At 44.8% G+C, this 20,221-nt stretch overlaps 1 protein-coding gene across 1 annotated transcript in view; it reads right to left on the bottom strand.

Moving 5' to 3' along the window:
* Nucleotides 1–20,221, bottom strand: part of PALMD (palmdelphin) — a 185,464-nt gene that overhangs the window by 10,306 nt on the left and 154,937 nt on the right. Inside the window, exon 7 of the mRNA XM_078644283.1 lies at nt 767–1,840. Coding sequence (XP_078500409.1) covers nt 767–1,840 — 1,074 coding nt within the window. The remainder of the gene's footprint in view (nt 1–766; nt 1,841–20,221) is intronic.

The raw sequence follows: 20,221 nt of genomic DNA, 5'->3' as shown, positions 1-20,221 counted from the left end.
CGGACTTTGCTGTGGGCCTAGGATGTCTTAAATCTCAGTCCAATAAATAGCCATGAACTGACACGTTTTAAGCAATGAGCACAAGCTCATATGTTGTAAAGAAATGTACAATATACTCTACAATATGGTAGTGTGTGTTCCCTTAATCTACATTAGTTAAGATGAGACACATATTGTATCTCACTTTTATCTAAGGAGTCCTTAACTTCACTGCCATTTAAGCCTGTGAACTATGCAGTTGTTCTGGCTCTTCCAATGCAGCAAAGCTACTATTCAAACTTTCACTAGGCCTACAGCAGAGGCTGTTAGTTTTTTCCCATTCATACACCTTTTCTGCGGACAGTGCCGATTAGATTCTGAAATTATATATTGCTTACAGTGTGAAAGGAACTTTTACCTGCACATAAGAATAAAGAGTCATCTGCCAAACATTGTCCGATTAAGTGTCTATTCCCCTTAGGTACAGACAGCTTAACCAATGGAATTTAACAGAAAAGAGAAGCTACTTTAATAACAGTGACCTTGAAGGTGAGCCAGACAATAATCTCACCTCTCTAGGAGATAATATGCATTAGTCTGGAGCAGTCACCTATCCTCTGCCTAATAGTTAGAAGCTCTATGGTAGACCGCTATGCTGGAGTGTCTAAAGAATTGTAAAACTGGAACGGAATGGACATTTTTTCCTAGGTTATGAAGAGTATCTTGATCATTCAGTTAGTCCATCACATGACTGAACAGCAATGGCATTGCTTTCGCTTTTTGTTACCTGTTAAGGAAGGGTCTTCAGTGCCATCATCAAGTATATGTCCATCAGGATGGGAGTGGCACAGAGGCTTCCCTAGTGTAGCCTGTTGTTCTTGTAGCGAGATAGAGTTTCTGTAAGGTGGTGTGTTATTATTTAAATTTACGGTTGTAACAGGTGACTTCTGTCTCACATCATTTTGAATAGTGGGTTGATTGACCTTCCTTACAACTGTATGTGATGGAACCTTTTCAGAGAATTCAGTTTCTCGGTCATCTTCATCATCGTCAATAACCACAAGTTCTGCACGAATGATTCCATCAAAGTCTGAGAGTTTCTTGTTTTGTTGTACATCTTCATCCACATGCTGATAACCCATAAAAATCATGGTTACTGGTTCACTGTCATCAACATAACATGGCATAGCATGAACAACGTTGTACTTGACATCATCTTCAAAGTTTGGAGAAGACCTTCCATTGGAATATTCAGAGTTACTAAACATTGCTTCACGGTAATTTTCTTTTCCAGCATGGTATGGTTCATGTTTGTCTTGAGTTGCTTCTTCTTCTTGACTCTGTGGTATCCTGGTATGTTGGTTATTTGGCTGCTCTGGCTCTTGTGCATGTAGCTTTTGAAATTGAGATACAAATTGTGGTGTTTGTGGGACATCCAAACCATTTACTTTACTTTCATGTCCACTTTCTTTGCAGTCCAAGGGTTGATTTGGATGCCCATTAAGCTCAGGAGTCTTTTTTCTATTTTCCACTTGATATGGTGGATCAGTGACATATTCTTCTTTTTGTGGGGTTGGTGAACTAGAATACTGGTAAGAGAATACAGCATCATGGTATTCTGTTGGGGATGATGCATTTTTCTCAGTTGCTTTTCTCAAAAGATCCTCAACTTCAACTGGGGCAAGACTGTCTATTCCATTTTGTGTCAGAGAGTTCACAGCATAGACCGACTTCCTACCATCATCATAAACCTTCACTCCAGTATTTTTAAATTCCTCTGATGGGAGTGGTATGGTAGACAAAACTGTGCTTTCTCCAGTCTTCATATCTTTTTCAACTTTGATTTCCATGGCAAACAGTGCTGTCAAGAGAAAAAAATAACTTGAAAATGGTACATACTAGAACAAAATACATTATATTTCTGTCATCAAATATACTGTTGTCTACACAACTTTGGTTTGTTTCTAGATTCTTGTTATCAGATGGACAATTGGTGACGGATTTAGCTGTGTGTGGTCTGTGTACGCTCTCGAGTTTGTGGCAATTCTAAACTTCCATTAAAACAATATTAAGGAAGGGGTGAAGTGCAATAAGAAAGGAGGTGATATGTTTAATGCTTTACTGTTGAAGTAAGCTTGATTTTGAGACATGTTCTTATTCCTACTGTGGTTACTCTCTGTAAATATACTGTACTTGTTTCAATGCTTTTTATTCTGCCTAATGTTACTTGTCTTAAGACATTAACTGCATTTCAGCTTTTACAAGTATTCTTCCTTACCACTCTCTGCTCATTCACTGGCCTGTGGAAAAGTAAATTTTGCCATGTTGTATGTGCCTACGTGTTCCCCATCTTATGTTATATGTGCATGATCGATATGCATATATTCCCCTATGATCGATTAAAGACGCAATTACAGTTGTGTCCATCTCTAGTATGCCAGTCTCCAGTCTTCGTGAAAACAACGAATATTAGGCCTATGTAAACTTACGTTGCCACATTTCACAGTGTGCACGTTAATTCATTGAATTGTCCCCGTTTCTAGGCCTCAAAAGGGCCTGGACTCAGATTCAGCTCCTGTCTCCTCAACCCTCTCCGAGGAGCGATACAGCCCCCACCTGTATCCCTGACCCTTCGCTTACTTTATGCCTCGCAGTGCCCGGCCCGGCCTGGCTCTGCCTCCCAGTTTGCCAAGAGTATGTTATGTTTCTAGTTATCAGTCCAGCCCTCCTTCTCTGCATTCCTAAGCTACTGCAACGCATCAATAGTTTCCGTCATGGTCTAGCCTTTATGTCTCCATGTAAGAGAAATACTGTATTAATATTCATAGAATATTCCTCGCACACGCAACACATGTAGAATTATGCACGCACCAGTCTTAGTGTCTATTAGCCTTTGCCCTGATAACTTTTGGATTCTATCAACATGTACTCTAAACACCAGATACTAGATATGCTTTGGGTACATGTCGCTCTGACACTCCAGACTTTAGTCTCCTCTTCTAGCGCAGAAGTTATAGCCCCCAGTTCTCCCTGGTAACACGTCATTGCCCGTTTGCGCTCACCACTAGGTTAGAGGTCCCAGCCGCTCAGGTAGCCCCCTCCATGTTTCCGCCCCATTTATGACATATTCTGTTACGTTTACATCACATGTTTATGTATACGCCCTGAATACGCCTTCTTGTTACATCATTTTGCCCTTATCTTTCGCGACTGCTACGAGTCACGCCTACTGCTACGCCTACTGTATTGAATGTAATGTATTTGTTTAAGTATATATATATATTATGCACCCATATTAAAAGTACCGCATTATTCCCAGATCCTGTCCCCGGCAGCTGCCTTCATTCCCTTCCCGTACAGGCTGTCCTGTTCCTGTCCTTTATGCCTGATTAAAGCCTGTCGACTCAAGATACCTCGAATCCTGACTCTTATTTATTGAGCTACCTGTTTTATTGATTATATGAAAAATAGTACCGGTAATTAATTATTTATTTACCACATAATGGCGCCCGAATAGGGACTTGCCCTTTCCCCACGCGCCGGAGAAGCCACGCAGGCCCCCTGATCCTCTGCAGCCGTGACGGAACCATACCGTGCACGTGCAGATATTTCTGCTTCAAGTATCCCTCAGGCCCACGGAGGAGACGGAGGTTGCGGTCCAGCGTCCAGACGAGGCGGTGAGGAACGCGGCGAGTCCCGACCAGAGCCCAAGCCGAGAGTCCAAGGTCCGAGGTATCCGGAGGCCCACCTGTAACTGAAGTCCGAAGTCCGTAGTCCGTCGTCGTAGCAGTCCAGTCCAGTCCGAGGCCTTCCGTTCTTGCTGCCCAGTGAGTACCGTTGCTGGGGTAGTATCTAGACAGGGTCAATTAATTTGTCTCTGGTCCGTGGGTTTGGGTACGCAGATCCAACACGAAGTGTTCACCTAGGTGGATGCGGGTCCTGACGTGTCTCTTTATGGGACCGGTAAGTTTCGTGCTGTTTTAGCAGTACATCTAGTCATTCTAGTAAAGTTCTGTTCTCGAGAAATTCATGTGTTCTGTCCAAACTGTTATTTTAAATGTTATTTCATGTGTTTTCAATGTCGTGGTATGAGTGATTTGTTTTTCCAGTTATTATTGTGTTTATCGTGTATTGTATTGTGTCCAGACTCCAGCCTAAACTATGCCTCTATATTCGAAGTTACGTCAGTTAAAAACCAGAAAAGGATTGCTAGAGGAAGCAGTTCCAGTCCCGCCTAGGGACAGTCCAGGTCATTTTATGTATCATAAGCATGGCTTAAGTGCCATATTATATCTAGACTTATGGGTGGATTACACCAAGGAATTAGAAGAGAAATATAGATGGCCCGTATCAGGTACATGGGATGCCGAGTGCATCATGCGAGTAGAGGAAGCATTATGGAAAAAGAAAGCCAGACAGTCCCAGATAGATGCCATCGAGTTATGGGGCAAAGAATCTCATAAAAGAACCGAAAAAGAAATCAGAAAGACAGAATTAAGTAGGGAATCCTCAGAAAGAGCCCAAGAAAGGGAATTAATCGAAGTAGGTGAACGAGTTAAAGCCGAACAGTCAGACAGACAGAGAAATGCCCTTATTAAGGGTATGTATCCTCTTCTTGCCGAGGGCTTGCCGAAAGCAACCCCGGAAGCACCATGTAATTTTCCGCCGCCATTAGTTCCGATTAAGCTACGTCACAAACCGACCGCAGCTGATATTTTTCTCTCGTCCTATTTGGACGACACAGTCCCAGAATATGCAAATCCTGTTCCACCAGCTCCTGTAAATAATGTAATTCCTGTTCCTCCAGCCACCGGGGCACCCGTTACAGTACCTGTTACGGTACCCCCGGTCCAGCCTACAGTACATGTACCCGCTACATCAGTCACTCTCCCAGCACGTACAATACCCGTCGACGCTTCTAGTCCAGGGGCCACGGGGGGAAGTCCTCCTGGAACCCCGCCTCAACACAGACGTGTGACATTACTCGAGCTACATGCCCGAGCGTTACAGCGTTCGCCCAAACATCAGTCAGTTGCAGATATCAAGCGAGCCCTTACCGAATGCCGTTATGATCCAGTCCCAGGCGATGATGATATGGTCCTGTATTCATTGCGTGTAAGACGGGTGACCGAATATTTGGACACCCTACCGAATATGAAAGGTTATCTAGACGGAATATATCGTTTCATCCGTACAGGAGCAGATCCAGGAAGTATTGGCGAGGCCATGGCTCAGAGAAAAGTCGAGATTCAGCTTATGCTTTTAAAGTTTCTAATTAATTGTCTAATAAGAGAACAAGATTATCCGGATAAAGATCCGGAAGAAATGAAAGTCCTGACCAGGTGGAGTGACCATATAGCCGAGGGAAGACACAAGACACAGAACTGTATAGAGAGTATGTACAAGAAGATCCGTAGGGAAATAATAAAGTTACACGAGAAACGAGAAACGACACAAGTAACCGAGAAAGAAGACGCCTCTGATACTGAAGAGGTAGACGACGAGAATACCTCCAGAATAGCGTATGTAGGTAAAACTAGACTTCCCGACCGACATTCACGCCTAGAACACAAGAAAGTTTTCCCTCCTCCAGCACCAGAACAAGGTTCTCTTGAGCAAGTATTTCAAGCTACCAATCACATTCTGAAATCACGAATCGGTTATAGTGAACTTAGTACCCTACATGAACAAGAACTAGCCCGATCAGCAGTCCGATGGACTACTGATTCTACCACTTTTCCAGACGAAATAGTGGCACAAATGTTTCTGAAATTGCCCCCAGCCGAGCAGCGACTGGTGGGTATGTATATGATCCAGCACCTCATTACACTGTATGAGGGACAGCATTCTGATCCAGGTCCGTTACATGATGTTCTGAACGAGTTACTCCAGTATAGATGGAGAGGTCTTGGTACCGATTTAATTAGTATCATTCTAGAACAGCGCCACAAATATCGAACGTTTTTGAATCCGCATTTTGTTCATGTCTCACCTCCAGAAAGTAAATCATTTTACATAGATAGACAGCATCCGTTACGAGAAGTACACCCAGTTAGGACAACGGGTGGTGATCTGGAACGAGTATTTGTTTACACCCCTATCACAAAGATGGAACTCTTAGAGATGAAAAAGTTAATTCCCTGTCACGACAAAGATCCAGCAGGGTTCCATCGAGAATTGAAAGACATGCTCCGTATGGGAGAATACACGTATCCTGATATCATTAAAATGTTAAAAGTCCTGTTGCCCGCAGGGGTATACGAGAAACTCAAGGAAAAAGAATGGGAGGTGGGAGAGAAAAAGATAGATTGGACAGCTCTAGAAGCTGAAGATAATTCACGAGTACCAGGTACCGGTCTTGGGGGTAAAGTTAAAGAATTGCCCGAGCTATTGATACAGGTTTTGCCAAGGTTACTAGCCACGAAAAAGGAAGATTGGGATGCAATCTCAGCTTGTAAACAGAAACAGGATGAAGACACTAGTGATTTTTATTCTAGATTTGAAAAATGTTTTATTATTAACAGTGGTCTGAAGACGAGTAGTGAATCGTACCCTCACCTTTTTGTTACCAAACTAGTCGAGAATTCAAGTCCACAAGTTAAAAATCGAGTATTGAAAGTCGAAAGTAGTTGGCAAGCTAATACTCCGTCACAAATGCTACAAATGCTCCAGTATCACCAGAACAGAATCAGGGAAGAGCAAGAACACGAAAGGAGACGTATGAAAGACACGAAAATGAAAGTATTAGTTGCACAATCTGTTCCACAAGACAGTCAGAAGAGGGGTCCAAATCAAGCCAGTCATCCTGCAGCTCCCGTTAAAGGGACTTGCAATTACTGTAAACAGCCAGGTCATTTTATAAACGAGTGTGCAGTTCTGAAACACAACATAGCTACTGGTAAAACTAAAGAAAGACCACGTCCGCCTAGACCAGAACAAGTTCCACAGACTTCTCAGCCACCACAGAATGCACAGCAGACAGTTCTAGCACCGCAGCCTATCGCTGCAACACAGCATGTTACACAGCAGATGTACCAGTATGCCCAGTCAGAGTATCCAGAGTACCAACAGTATTCATGAAACAGCCTAGAGAGGGAGGGAGGCTTGCCTCTCATCGAGATAACTGTAGATCAAGAGGGTCCCTATGTACACAGTCAAGTATTAGGGAAAGACAGAAAGTTTTTGATTGATACAGGGGCAAGTAGGACTACTATCAGTCATGACGAGGTTCCAGGGGCTCCGCTCTCAGGCTCTAAAAATGTTTCCCTTGGATTTTCAGGAAAGCCGATTGTTAATGAAATTTCGAAACCAATTACTTTAGGAGTTGGTCCATTGTCCCGAACTACTGATTTATTACTTACGAAATCATGTCCAGAAAATTTGTTAGGCATTAAAACGTTAAAGGAATTAGGTGCAGTAATTTGCTGTTCCCCAGAAGGAGTCCGATTGTTTTTACGTGACTTTAAAGGTCACTATGTATTACGTGATTTTGATCCAAGATTATTGAATGTACCACAGCATTTATGGGCGCAAGGTCCAACTGATGTAGGTTGTATGCATATCACACCCCATCGTGTGACTCTCAAACAAGGTATAGTTTTGCCACGAATCAGACAGTACAGATTGCCACCTGAGGCTGTAACAGCCTTATCCAAAATTATTGACGAGCTTATCGCTCAAGGAGTGGTTGTAGAAACTGACTCCAATGTATGTAATTCTCCTATCATTCCGGTCCTGAAACGTACTGATCCAAATGCACCTCCAGTATATCGATTAGTGATTGATCTTCGAGAGCTTAATAAATGTATCATACCCCAGTATCCAGTAGTCCCAGATATTTCATCCCTCTTGACAGCCATTGATTCTGAAGCTACGTTCTTCACTGTTATTGATCTCAAGAACGCATTCTTCAGTGTCCCCATTCATCCAGACAGCCAGTATCTTTTCGGTTTTTGTTTAAATGGAAGGAGCTATAAATTCACACGAGCTCCTCAAGGTTTCACAGAAAGTCCTAGTATTTACAGTCAAGCACTTAAGAGACAACTAGACAATATTCACATGCCAACTGACACTGCCCTGCTCCAGTATGTCGATGATCTACTGATCACCGCCCGTTCTGAACATGACTGCGAGCGTGCGTCACTCACGGTTCTGTATTTTCTGGCCGAGCAGGGGCACAAGGTGTCCCCTTCCAAATTACAATTCTGTGTCCAGCAAGTGGTATACTTAGGACACTTACTGTCCAAGTGGGGTAGGCAGTTGACACCGGACCGTATCCAGTTAATAGCGAGTCTTCCACAGCCCAAGACACAGAAGGAGGTACGAGCTTTTATTGGCCTCACTTCTTATTGCAGACAATGGATTCCTCAGTATGCATTTCTAGCCAAGCCACTGATACAGTTAACGACACAGGAGGCAGCCGTATCGACTGTCCTCCCTTGGACCCAGGAACATACACTTGTTTTCAATGACTTAAAGAAAGCCTTATGTCAAGCACCTGTTCTAGCAACACCGAACTACAGTAAGCCTTTTACACTTTTTGTCACAGAACGTGATGGTACTGCATTATCTGTTCTCACCCAAGATCAAGCAGGACAGTACAAGCCCTGTGCTTATTTTTCGAGCACATTAGATCCAGTAGCCCAGGCTCTGCCTGCGTGCCTCAAGTCAGTTGCAGCCACAGCTCTAGCTATCAGACAAAGTGATTCCATAGTGTTAGGACACTCCCTGACAGTACAAGTTCCACATTCCGTGGAAGTTCTTTTAAACCGAACACAGACTCAGCACTTGACAATTGCACGTTTAACAGGTTATGAACTGACACTGTTCCAGCCACACATAGAAATCAGACGCTGCAACATTCTAAATCCTGCTACACTGTTACCGTCAGTTACTTCAAATTCTGCCACACATGACTGTGTGGAAGTTGTTAACACTATGACAAAGCCAAGACAAGACCTGACAGACATTGCATTACCTAATCCCGACCTGACACTTTATGTGGATGGTTCATGTATGAGAACTAGTACAGGAGAACTAGTAGCCGCGTATGCAGTGACTACTGAAACTGAAGTTATAGAAACACATCGTATTGACACCCTGTCTGCTCAAGCAGCAGAGCTAGTTGCTCTGACCCAAGCCTGCATACGTGCTAAAAACCTGAAAGTAAACATATATACAGACTCACGTTACGCATTCGGAGTCGTACATGACTTTGGAGTGCTCTGGCAGGAGAGAGGTTTCATGACTTCTCATGGAACCAAGATTCAGCATGGTCTCCTCATTCAAGCTCTGTTAGATGCAATACATTTACCGTCAGCTATCGCTATCATGAAGTGCAAGGCACATACGAAAGTTACTGACATCATTTCCCAAGGTAACGATCTAGCAGATCGAACAGCCAAGCTTACAGCTCAGACCCCAGACATTCCAGTTAACACGACACAGATACTCACTCCAGATCCGACTACTTGTATGACAGTCAAGGACCCTACCCAAGATGTCATAGACATACAGTTACATGCTACTCCCGAAGAAATCAAGAAATGGTCCGAACAAGGAGGGGTCCAGACAGATCAAGGATGGTTGACGAAGGGAAAAGCCACATGGTTTCTCCCCGACTCTATGGTTCAAGTCATTATTAATACCGCACATAGTCCAGCACATCTAGGAGAAAAAGCTATGTTAGACAGTATTCAGAACCTTTGGTTCAACAAGCATTTACGAGCTGCAGCCAAGCAGAAAGTCCGTACCTGTATGATATGTTGTCAGTTCAATCCAGGTAAAAGTGTCCCGGTGGAACAAGGTGGATTCCAACCTCCTGACCACCCTTTTGAAGTCCTCCAGATGGATTATATTCAGATGGAGCGATGTCGAGGTTTCAAGTATGTCCTCGTAGTTGTATGCGCTTTGTCCAGGTGGACAGAAGCATATCCAGTTCCAGATTACACAGCCGCGACCACTGCCAGGCAGTTGGTTCGTGAATTCTTTCCCCGCTATGGACTCCCTAGGGTCGTGTATTCTGATAACGGCCAGCCATTCTCATCTGAGCTTATGAAACATGTTTCCCTTCTGTTAGGGTACCAGTGGAAGTTCCATTGTGTGCGCCATCCTGAAGCAGCCGGTCTCGTAGAGAGACATAATCAGACTCTGAAAATACGCATTGCAAAAGTATCTAGAGAAAAAGGTGTAGACTGGCTAGTTGCCCTGCCAGTTGCTTTATTTTATATGAGGATGGTTGCACATTCCAGATCAGGTCTGTCCCCGTATGAGGTCGTATTCGGCCGCCCCCCAAACATGTGGGGTACACCTAGACCCCGCAGTATTACAGATGTTTCCAGTAATATGCTGACAGATTACCTAGCTTCCTTGATATCTGCCCTACACTCTTGTCGTTCACAGGTTGCCGCCGCATTTCCAGACAACACCGAGGTGAAACCGCATGAGGTCATTCCAGGAGACCTGGTGTTGGTGCGGAATTTTGATCGTTCAAGTCCACTGGAGCCCCGCTGGAAGGAGCCCCGCCTCGTTTTGCTTACAACAAGGACTGCAGTCAAACTCGAGGGCAGGAAGGGCTGGGTCCACCTGACCCACATAAAGAAGTTCCATGGACTACCAGAAAAGACTTTTGCTAAGGACTGCCTTATTCCTAAAGACTGCCTAAAAACAGACTCTGAACTCAAAGTTCCCCTGTTAGAGAAAACTCCGCAACAGGAGTATAAACAGAAGCTTCGGTCTAGTAAAATAAGTCAGCCAGTTTAATTGTCTAAGTCCCTCTCGGGTGAAACGGTTAGACAGGTTCCTGACATGTATGAGATAGACCCCCATAGTGAGAGAGTTAGTCAAAACTCTATAAAATGTATTATTGTTCTAAGTTTTTTGTTCTTTTTGAGTCTAATGGTTACCTGCACAAGTTATGCTTTATATTTATGTTTTCCAATTCCACATGTACATAAGTTTTCTAATGCTACAGTAGAGCACACATTTAGTGATCTGCCCCCTCACGAGCTATCCTATCGTCTTGCTATGCGAAATAATACATTCATCAGAATGTTACACTATTCACACCAGACCAGCAATGCCACTAATTGTTGGGTGTGTGGTCGACTCCCCCCTTTCCAGACACCGAAGGGAGTTCTGCCACTCTTTCCTTATCCATTTTCACATAATGGTTCGTGTGGAGCATGGTCCACGTTAACGTCATCTTCCAATGATATGTCCCTTCTGAATAGAACATGTTTTCCAGACAAGCAAGGTCTCTCCCATAGAACAGGGTTAGATCTAGAAATTGAAGTATATGATTTAGGTAATTATTCTTCGAATTTCATGGTCCTGAATGTTCAGTCTGATACTACTCCAGATTTGCCTGCTATTTCAGTACTACCAGTCAAAGGCGAATTATGTGTCAGGAAAAATGGTTCCGCACATGTAGGACATAGTGATTGTACTACTACTGTCGAGTATAGTGACAGTGGGAAATCTATTTTCAAAGCCTCACGTCATTCTTATTTTGTTTGTGGTCAGACCGCATATGTTCGTCTGCCCCTCGATTGGGATGGAACATGTTACATTGCCTTCCTACTGCCACCAGTTTTTCTAGCCCCATCTGATTATCACAGAAACACACATCTAGTACACGTCAGACCTAGAAGGGAGATCGAGTCCCCAATTGTCGATCAAACTGAAACTACTCTAGAACAGTATCAAGACTTCAATAAAGGTTTCTTCTTCTTTATAGGACCTGTCCAGAATAGTAAGTTAATACGTAGGTTAACCAGAACCCTTGAAGCAGTAGTGAATGAGACTACTTCTGCTCTAGGTAACTTAACTGAAGAGCAATCTGCTATGAGATTTGTCGTGCTCCAAAATCGTCTCGTTCTTGACGTCATACTGGCCGATAGAGGAGGAGCATGTAGAGTCATCGGATCTAGTTGCTGCATTTTCATTCCTAATAACGCGCCGTCTGTTTATTCAGCCATAACCAGACTTCATAAAATTGCCCATCAGTTACACCAGAATCCAGGCACCTGGACATGGTCCGGTTGGCTCTGGAGTATCATATCTGCCTGGGGATGGAAAGTATTGTCATTCCTAGGTATTGCAGTAATGATCATATTCAGTTGCTGCCTCTGTATACAATGTGGCCCTGCGATTTGCGGCATGTGTGCTACCTCTTGTATTCCTAGTCCTAAATCCCGTTCCAAAACAATTCGAGACGAGCAAATGATGCTATATGAAATGATAGATGGTATCATGAATATTGATGTTTCCTGATGGAAACGTAGGGCACAAGGAGGGAATGTGGAAAAGTAAATTTTGCCATGTTGTATGTGCCTACGTGTTCCCCATCTTATGTTATATGTGCATGATCGATATGCATATATTCCCCTATGATCGATTAAAGACGCAATTACAGTTGTGTCCATCTCTAGTATGCCAGTCTCCAGTCTTCGTGAAAACAACGAATATTAGGCCTATGTAAACTTACGTTGCCACATTTCACAGTGTGCACGTTAATTCATTGAATTGTCCCCGTTTCTAGGCCTCAAAAGGGCCTGGACTCAGATTCAGCTCCTGTCTCCTGAACCCTCTCCGAGGAGCGATACAGCCCCCACCTGTATCCCTGACCCTTTGCTTACTTTATGCCGCGCAGTGCCCGGCCCGGCCTGGCTCTGCCTCCCAGTTTGCCAAGAGTATGTTATGTTTCTAGTTATCAGTCCAGCCCTCCTTCTCTGCATTCCTAAGCTACTGCAACGCATCAATAGTTTCCGTCATGGTCTAGCCTTTATGTCTCCATGTAAGAGAAATACTGTATTAATATTCATAGAATATTCCTCGCACACGCAACACATGTAGAATTATGCACGCACCAGTCTTAGTGTCTATTAGCCTTTGCCCTGATAACTTTTGGATTCTATCAACATGTACTCTAAACACCAGATACTAGATATGCTTTGGGTACATGTCGCTCTGACACTCCAGACTTTAGTCTCCTCTTCTAGCGCAGAAGTTATAGCCCCCAGTTCTCCCTGGTAACACCTCATTGCCCGTTTGCGCGCACCACTAGGTTAGAGGTCCCAGCTGCTCAGGTAGCCCCCTCCATGTTTCCGCCCCATTTATGACATATTCTGTTACGTTTACATCACATGTTTATGTATACGCCCTGAATACGCCTTCTTGTTACATCATTTTGCCCTTATCTTTCGCGACTGCTACGAGTCACGCCTACTGCTACGCCTACTGTATTGAATGTAATGTATTTGTTTAAGTATATATATATATTATGCACCCATATTAAAAGTACCGCATTATTCCCAGATCCTGTCCCCGGCAGCTGCCTTCATTCCCTTCCCGTACAGGCTGTCCTGTTCCTGTCCTTTATGCCTGATTAAAGCCTGTCGACTCAAGATACCTCGAATCCTGACTCTTATTTATTGAGCTACCTGTTTTATTGATTATATGAAAAATAGTACCGGTAATTAATTATTTATTTACCACAAACGTTGTAATAAAGAAGAGAATAGATTGAGCAAATAACAAATAACCGCCTTAATACAAACACGATGGCAGTGCGGGATCAGGTGCAAACAGTAGGTTATGTGCAAAATGATGCACTAGTACGATGTACAAATTAGGCAAGGTAAAGCATTACTTGTAAGTGTTACTGAGTTATCTCCCATTTGGATGTGAGGAAATGAGTGTGCTGTTAATACTGCACCCAATAACTACTGCTCCCTTAGATATGAGTATTATCCAAGTGCGCTAGCACCACCCCAAACTCACACTGGGGTGTTATGTCATGGACCTTAGGCCCAGATGCTGAAGAAATAAGTGACACGGACACATGGATGTTGTGGGTGTAACTCGCCACGGGCATGTGCGCCCCACCGCTTTTATTGACACGGTCATCTAACAGATGATACCTGTGGTGGATGGGTGTTGGGTGTGTGTGGGGCAGCTCTCAGGAAGGGGCTGATCTGTGATGAGTCCATCAGGACACTACATTCATCCCACGAATGAAAAGAAAGTTCAACAAGCTCAGCTGTGGAACCATAAAAACAAAACTGGACACCACTGAGCCTATTGGTTTCCAGAATCAATCAGCAGGACATCAGCAAACACCTAGACCAATTAGGCTGGCTTCAACAGGACATCTCCGTGTGCACTCATAGTTTAACCTAAGGTGAGACAGGACATGGACACGGCAACAAAGAAGTCTGCAGTTTTCCGATGCCTGCTAGTGTTGTGTCTTAAGTGTACAACGTTGGTCCACCCTCTTGAAGCTCAAGATAGGTTATGGTCAGTGTAAACAGTTCAAAGGTGTGTATCAGGAGAAATGCTGGAGTCCATTGCACAGCTTGCTTTTGTGGCACTGCTCGACTCTCTGAAGAAAGCCTTGTATGGACTGGAGAACTTGTCAACAGTTTTCTCAGGTCTTCCTCTGAGGCCTTTCTACCTCTTGGTATCTGTTACTGAAGGAGGATCAACACCAACTCTTGCTTGTGGAGGCCTTTTTTGATGTGCTCCCAACAGTGGTGCATGTGGTCTGCTATCGGGCTGTGTGTGTGTGTCGTAATTGGGCCATAGATAGCCCATCAAGGAGCCACTGCTGAGGCACTCGTGCAACCGCAGGGGTAGATTGGTTATGGTCAAAGCATGCTACAGATGACAGGATCAGGATGCAGAATGAGGTGAGCAGATAGTCGCTGGTTGATGGGTTCTTCAGAGTGTCAGGGGCACTTCTTGACTTATGGTGTAACAATGGCATTGGGCTCCACTCGGGTTGTAAGATGCTCCACAAGAAGTAGCAGTTATGCACATTACAAGGACTGTCAGGATGATATTGTCAGTAGGGTGAAGCTGTACAAAGGGTGCCAGTGACTTGCATTCATGCTTGCATGGATTCTTCTTTGGTCCATCGAGAGTGATGATGACCAGCTGGGCTTTGTAGCCTTCTGACTCTGTGAGTTACTGGTTCTCTATGTCTTCTACTACTGAAAGGCATATGTATCTTTTGGCGTACATGCCAGGGTTTGCTAGGCAGCAGATGACTGTGTATGGGCATTTCAACTGGGAAGGGTGGGGTAGATACTTGGTTCACCCATGGGTGGGGCTTGTCAGTAGATGCATTCACAGTCATTGGTACGAGTCTGTTATGGAACCAACTTCCAAACCTGATCCCACCTGAACTTCTCACCTTTCAGGCTAGGTTTGTTGTCATGTTTTCCCAGTGTGAACCGGCTTGTCACTCTTCCGTCCTTTCCTTCTTCTTGGTTATCCGGCATGCACCTTCTTCTTGTCTACACCGGTGAGACTTTAAGTTGCTCATATCTCTTCTCTTTCCTTGGTCTGCACTGTCATCAGGACGGACCAGCAGGGCCTTGGGGTGGTCAATTGTCCATATAGACAGGACAATAGGCCTTAGGCTAGTTTGCTCACAATTTGTGGTGAACAGGGCAGGGGCTGATCCACTCCTCTTCATTTCTCTTCTAGTTCTGTGTTCAATTGAGCCATGTGTTGCATGTTCCTTCATCAGGGACTTTCTTGGAACTCCCACTCCGTGAACAAAATGGTGCGGTTGAGGGGAGCCATAGTTCTGCTTCACCTCTAAATGGTGCAGTGTTTGTGCTTTGCGGCCTGGCAATCACCAGGTAAGGTTAGAATGTGGCACAGGGAGCCTGAGGGTGCAGGATGATTGGGCTGTGGTATCTGGAGCAGAGTCTCAAGTGCACTGTGCTCCCCATTATCTTTTCAATCCAACCTTACCTTATCTGGGTCTTATCAGCCTAGAGATATGTCCACATAGCAGACTTGGATGATCGGTGTGGAGAGGGTTCCTGGCCTAGGGGAGTTGTGAGACTCTTGGTTAGGTGGCAGTCTTATTAGTCTATAAGTAGTGATCTTGGAGGCTTCAGTGATGCCTCCACTCCTTCCTGAACACAGAAGCAGAGTTGGAGTGCTCTTCTCCCTTGCCCATCCAGGCTCCCTCATCAGCCCTCTCATCACCATATGAGGGGCAATGGGCTGTGGGCAGATTCGTAACAGGGGCCAATGTCAACTATCCAGTGCTGGGGCAGCTCACTGCATCCATGTTGTACTGCTGTACATTGTTGGTGCACACTCTTGTGGCACCACAATACAGTGAGAGTCTCTCCTTTCTTTGCAAATGAATGAGAGCTGGTGCTGTTCCCCTGATCACTAGTGGGGGTAGCAATACAAGTAGCTGTGCCTTTTGTTGGATAGCTGCGTTGAAGGCAGTGCATCCCTTTCCTGTGCTAGGCCCCTGGTGAATGCTGAGAGTGGGTGGATTCCATTATTCATTTGGTCCTCCATCGCCAGCATGGTATTAGCACCACCCCCCTCCTTCTCACCTCAGCACAGACAGGAAGTGGTGTTATTCACTGCACCAGTGCTCTCTAGGCTCCATCTAGAGTAAATTGCTCAGGCCCTGCCCCACTATGGTCCTCTCACTGTTCTGCATGTGGTATGGTATTTGCATGCAGTGGTGGTTGGAACCGTTGTTTGTGGGGTCCTGATACGCTGGTCCCTACAATCTTTAATGTAGAGAGTTAAGCTCTGTAGGCAGTGGGGGGCTGCTAACCTTTTATTCCACCAATTCACAGCTATTTTGCGATGGGCCTTGGAGGCAGCAAGTGACCCACTCTAGTGCAAACTGCCCATTCTGGTGCCATCCACCAGTTTTCTCTCTTTGTTCTGGTTTCTTGTTTGGGAGGCACAAGCATCCTCTAGCAGCAACCAACATGCACCATGTAGTATCTATAATGGGTGTGCTGCCTCTCTCCGGGTGCTCTCTCTCTCTCTCTCTCTCTCTCTCTCTCTCTCTCTCTCACAAGAGTATGGTGGTGTGAGACTCTTCTCCCCTTTGCTGGTGCAGCTATGTTTTTACCTGCCTTGCGCTCTCAGAGACACCACCTCTGGCCTGCACCAGGCTGTTTCTCTCTGTTGGCAGCAGAGTGATCCACATCGCTACCTGGCAGTCACCACAAGGTGCCTCTTTCACAGTGAAACACCTTCAAAGCAGCTGGGTGTGTGTGCATCCGCGGCGCCGTGTAGCTCCTAGCCGACCTCCTCTGTATTAGAGCGAGAACAGAAGAATCTCCTGCCACCCAGGCTCCACACAATGGCCACCCATCCTCTTTTTGATGGTGGTAGGTGGCCACGAGGCATCATGCAGTGATTGTTCACCCCCTTGTGACCACATGCTAAAGAAATAAGTGACATGGACACATAGATGTGGCGGGTGTAACTAACCACTGGCACGTGCACCCAGCCTCCTTTATTGACAGTATCACCTGACTGGGTGATGCCTGATGTAAATGGGTGTGTGGTGAGTGTGGGGACACACCTCAGGGAGGGGATGACCTGGGACATGACCATCAGGACACTCCAGGGGGTTATAAGTGTCTCATCTGGCACTGTGCTGCATCGTTCGCATCTTTTTCCAGAACTTCAGCATTCATGTTGGAAAAGCATACCACGTACAGATGCACACACATACATGCACCCTAGTCACATAGATACACGCTATTCATTTTGAAATCATTCCTTGAGTATTTCAGAGCATAAAATACTGATATGAGAAAAATAAGATTAGTTCTGTAGTTTGAGCATCCGCTACAGAGACCCCATCATGGCTTACACGACCTGCACATCAACAGCCTAAATTCACAGCAAAGGTAGATCAAGTTTTTGTCTTGCTGGGGCTCATAATAAGAGTACCATAGAGTTTGGTATCAATAAAGGGCATTTTTCATGCTCCAGAAGATGGGTTGGTTTGTTGAGTTTACTGTATAATTTATTCAGTGTCATGAGTATTAATAATTCTTCATATCAGAAGCTGTGATCCAGGCTGAGATCTTTTTTTGTCCTTTGACCGAAATAACTGTGGCCTCATTCTTTTTCAAGGATGCATTACCCTCATTAACATTAGGTGGGGGCGGGGGGCCTTAGAGGAAGCCGGAAAAACATCCCATTACCCATTACCAGGCCCGTCAGAGGTTCCAGACAACTCTTAATGAGGCCCTCATTCTGGTAACACTGACAGCTCTTATTTACGTGCTTAGAAACAGGATTACTACTAGATGAAACACTATATAACAATCAGGTTATCATAATATTATTAATATTATTATAAGATGTAGATATCTTTAGAGTTAATTCTATTCTATAAAGAGGTGAACGAAGGAAGGACTGAGGGTGAAGGTTTTGCAACCGAAAGATCAAGTGGGCCAAGTAATTCTTAGCTCGCTGCAGGCACTTAATCTTTGTTTTCAGGTGGACCCGTACTCAAGACATATGTACCCATAAGTTCGATGTTTACCAGGGCACTGAGTGCATGCAGCAGTATAATTGTCTGTTGAAATTTAGGAAAAAATTTACAATTTTGTATTGAAAAATAATTTTTATAATAAGATGTTCTTTGAGAGGTCATAAAACAAAACAGTACACTGAGGAGCAATATTCTTTGCCCTTTTTTTAGGTCTCGCGTGGCATAGGCTGCGCACATGCGCAGTCTCGCTCGTGAGATTTAATGACTCTGAGTAGCGAGGGTTAACCCCGCCCCTCTTCTCCATTGGCTGGCCTCCTAAACGGCAGCAAGCCATTAGAGAAGAGGTCTCAGTGACGTCATTCTCTTCTTCAAAGCCCCATCTTTTTCGGTTTGACAGGCGTTTTTTTTCAGTTTGTTCTACTTTTTAAGCCCGTCCCTTTCAGACTGGGGGGCGTGTTTTTGCTTGTTGTTCACATCCTAGAAAACACGCCCCCCAATCTGAAAAAGACGAAGCATATACACAAATGGCGAGCGCTCGAGCGCTTGTTTTTTAAATTTTTCCGTTGTGTTTTACTTTGCTTCCGGCAGACAGTCTTCAGCAGACAGTCATTTATTCACTCACACCATTGAAGGTGACAGGCGGCATCCCAATATAAAAAAATAAGAGTTCTTCACTTTCTGTTTTTGAGCTAATTATTTGGTTTAAAAAAAACTCTGATGACTAAAAAAGAGACATGGCGCAGCGGTAAGTCAATAATGTCACACTCGTATTTATGGCGATGAAAAACAGCAAACTGTCAGTGAGGCGCTATTTAACGAAAACATGTTTTCGATTTTTTTTGGAGGGGAGGGTCACGGCAAGGGATGGGCGTGAGGAAGGTGAAGTGGTGAGGTGACAGCCTCGCTGTTTACCGATGTTAGGAACTGCAGCAAAGCTGCTTGAAACACTATATAGAAATACAGTTTATATTATTATGTTTGGGGGCTCTCAACAAGGTGTGTGGCCCTATTGTTTTACAGCACTTAGAAACCACACCACTGGGGTTGAAGCGCTATATAAAAGAGGTTAATATTGCTGAGGGCTCCCGTATGGTTGACGCATGGGCACCGAAAGGAGGTTTCTCTAGAATGTGCTATTTTTTACAGCGGTTAGAAACCAGACAAGTGCAGTTGAAGCGCTACAAAAAACAGGTTATCGTTCTCATTACCGGGCCATTAGAGGAGGCTGGCTGAGCTGACGGGCTGAATTGAGCGGCTCCGGGTACTGTCTCGGTTGTCTTGTGCTGCCGCTGCCTCTACCGCGAGCTCCACTCTAGGGCTGCGCCTGCACCTCTGGGCACACAGCGAGGCTCATCTTCAGATGGCACGTGCAAGGGAAGGAAATGCGAGCTTCTCTCTGGAGCCACGAGGAACTCGGAAAAAGCGGCGGAGTTTGTATGTGTTTAACAGGGAAAAAAGTATCCACGTGGGACAAAGTTCAGCAGAAAGGTGGTGCAGCAGGCTGCGGCGGTGCTGTCTGACAACGGGGATGCAGGAATCGGGCCGATAACCATTTACCTTCCAGTCTACCCTTTTAAGCAATCCATTATTTGATGGCCGCCTTGCATGGGGCACACTTTGAAAATGGTGTTTTTACTTTGTTAAGTGTCCGATTTGTCGGAAACCCTTTGATTAACAGTGGCGCCCACTTCACATAGAATTAGCACAGTGAAAGCGATCCGAGGCGCTAGCAAATCTTTTCCAAGAACATAATCAGACCGTCTGATTATAGTCTTTGAAAAAGCTTTGCTAGCGCCTCGGGTTGCTTTCACTTCAGAAGCCACGCAGGATGCCAGGGACATTATTGGTGGCATAAGAGCGGCCGGAACCGACCGTGCATACCTCTCACTAGACCAGCCCTCCCTCCCTTGTCATTTAACGGATTTAACTTTACTCACTGAAACAGCAGACAGT

This window comes from Lissotriton helveticus, chromosome 1_1 (genome assembly GCF_964261635.1).
Source record: "Lissotriton helveticus chromosome 1_1, aLisHel1.1, whole genome shotgun sequence".
NCBI classification, from domain to species: domain Eukaryota; kingdom Metazoa; phylum Chordata; class Amphibia; order Caudata; family Salamandridae; genus Lissotriton; species Lissotriton helveticus.
Note: the sequence above shows the minus strand (reverse complement) of the source record. Positions and strands in the feature narration are given on the sequence as shown.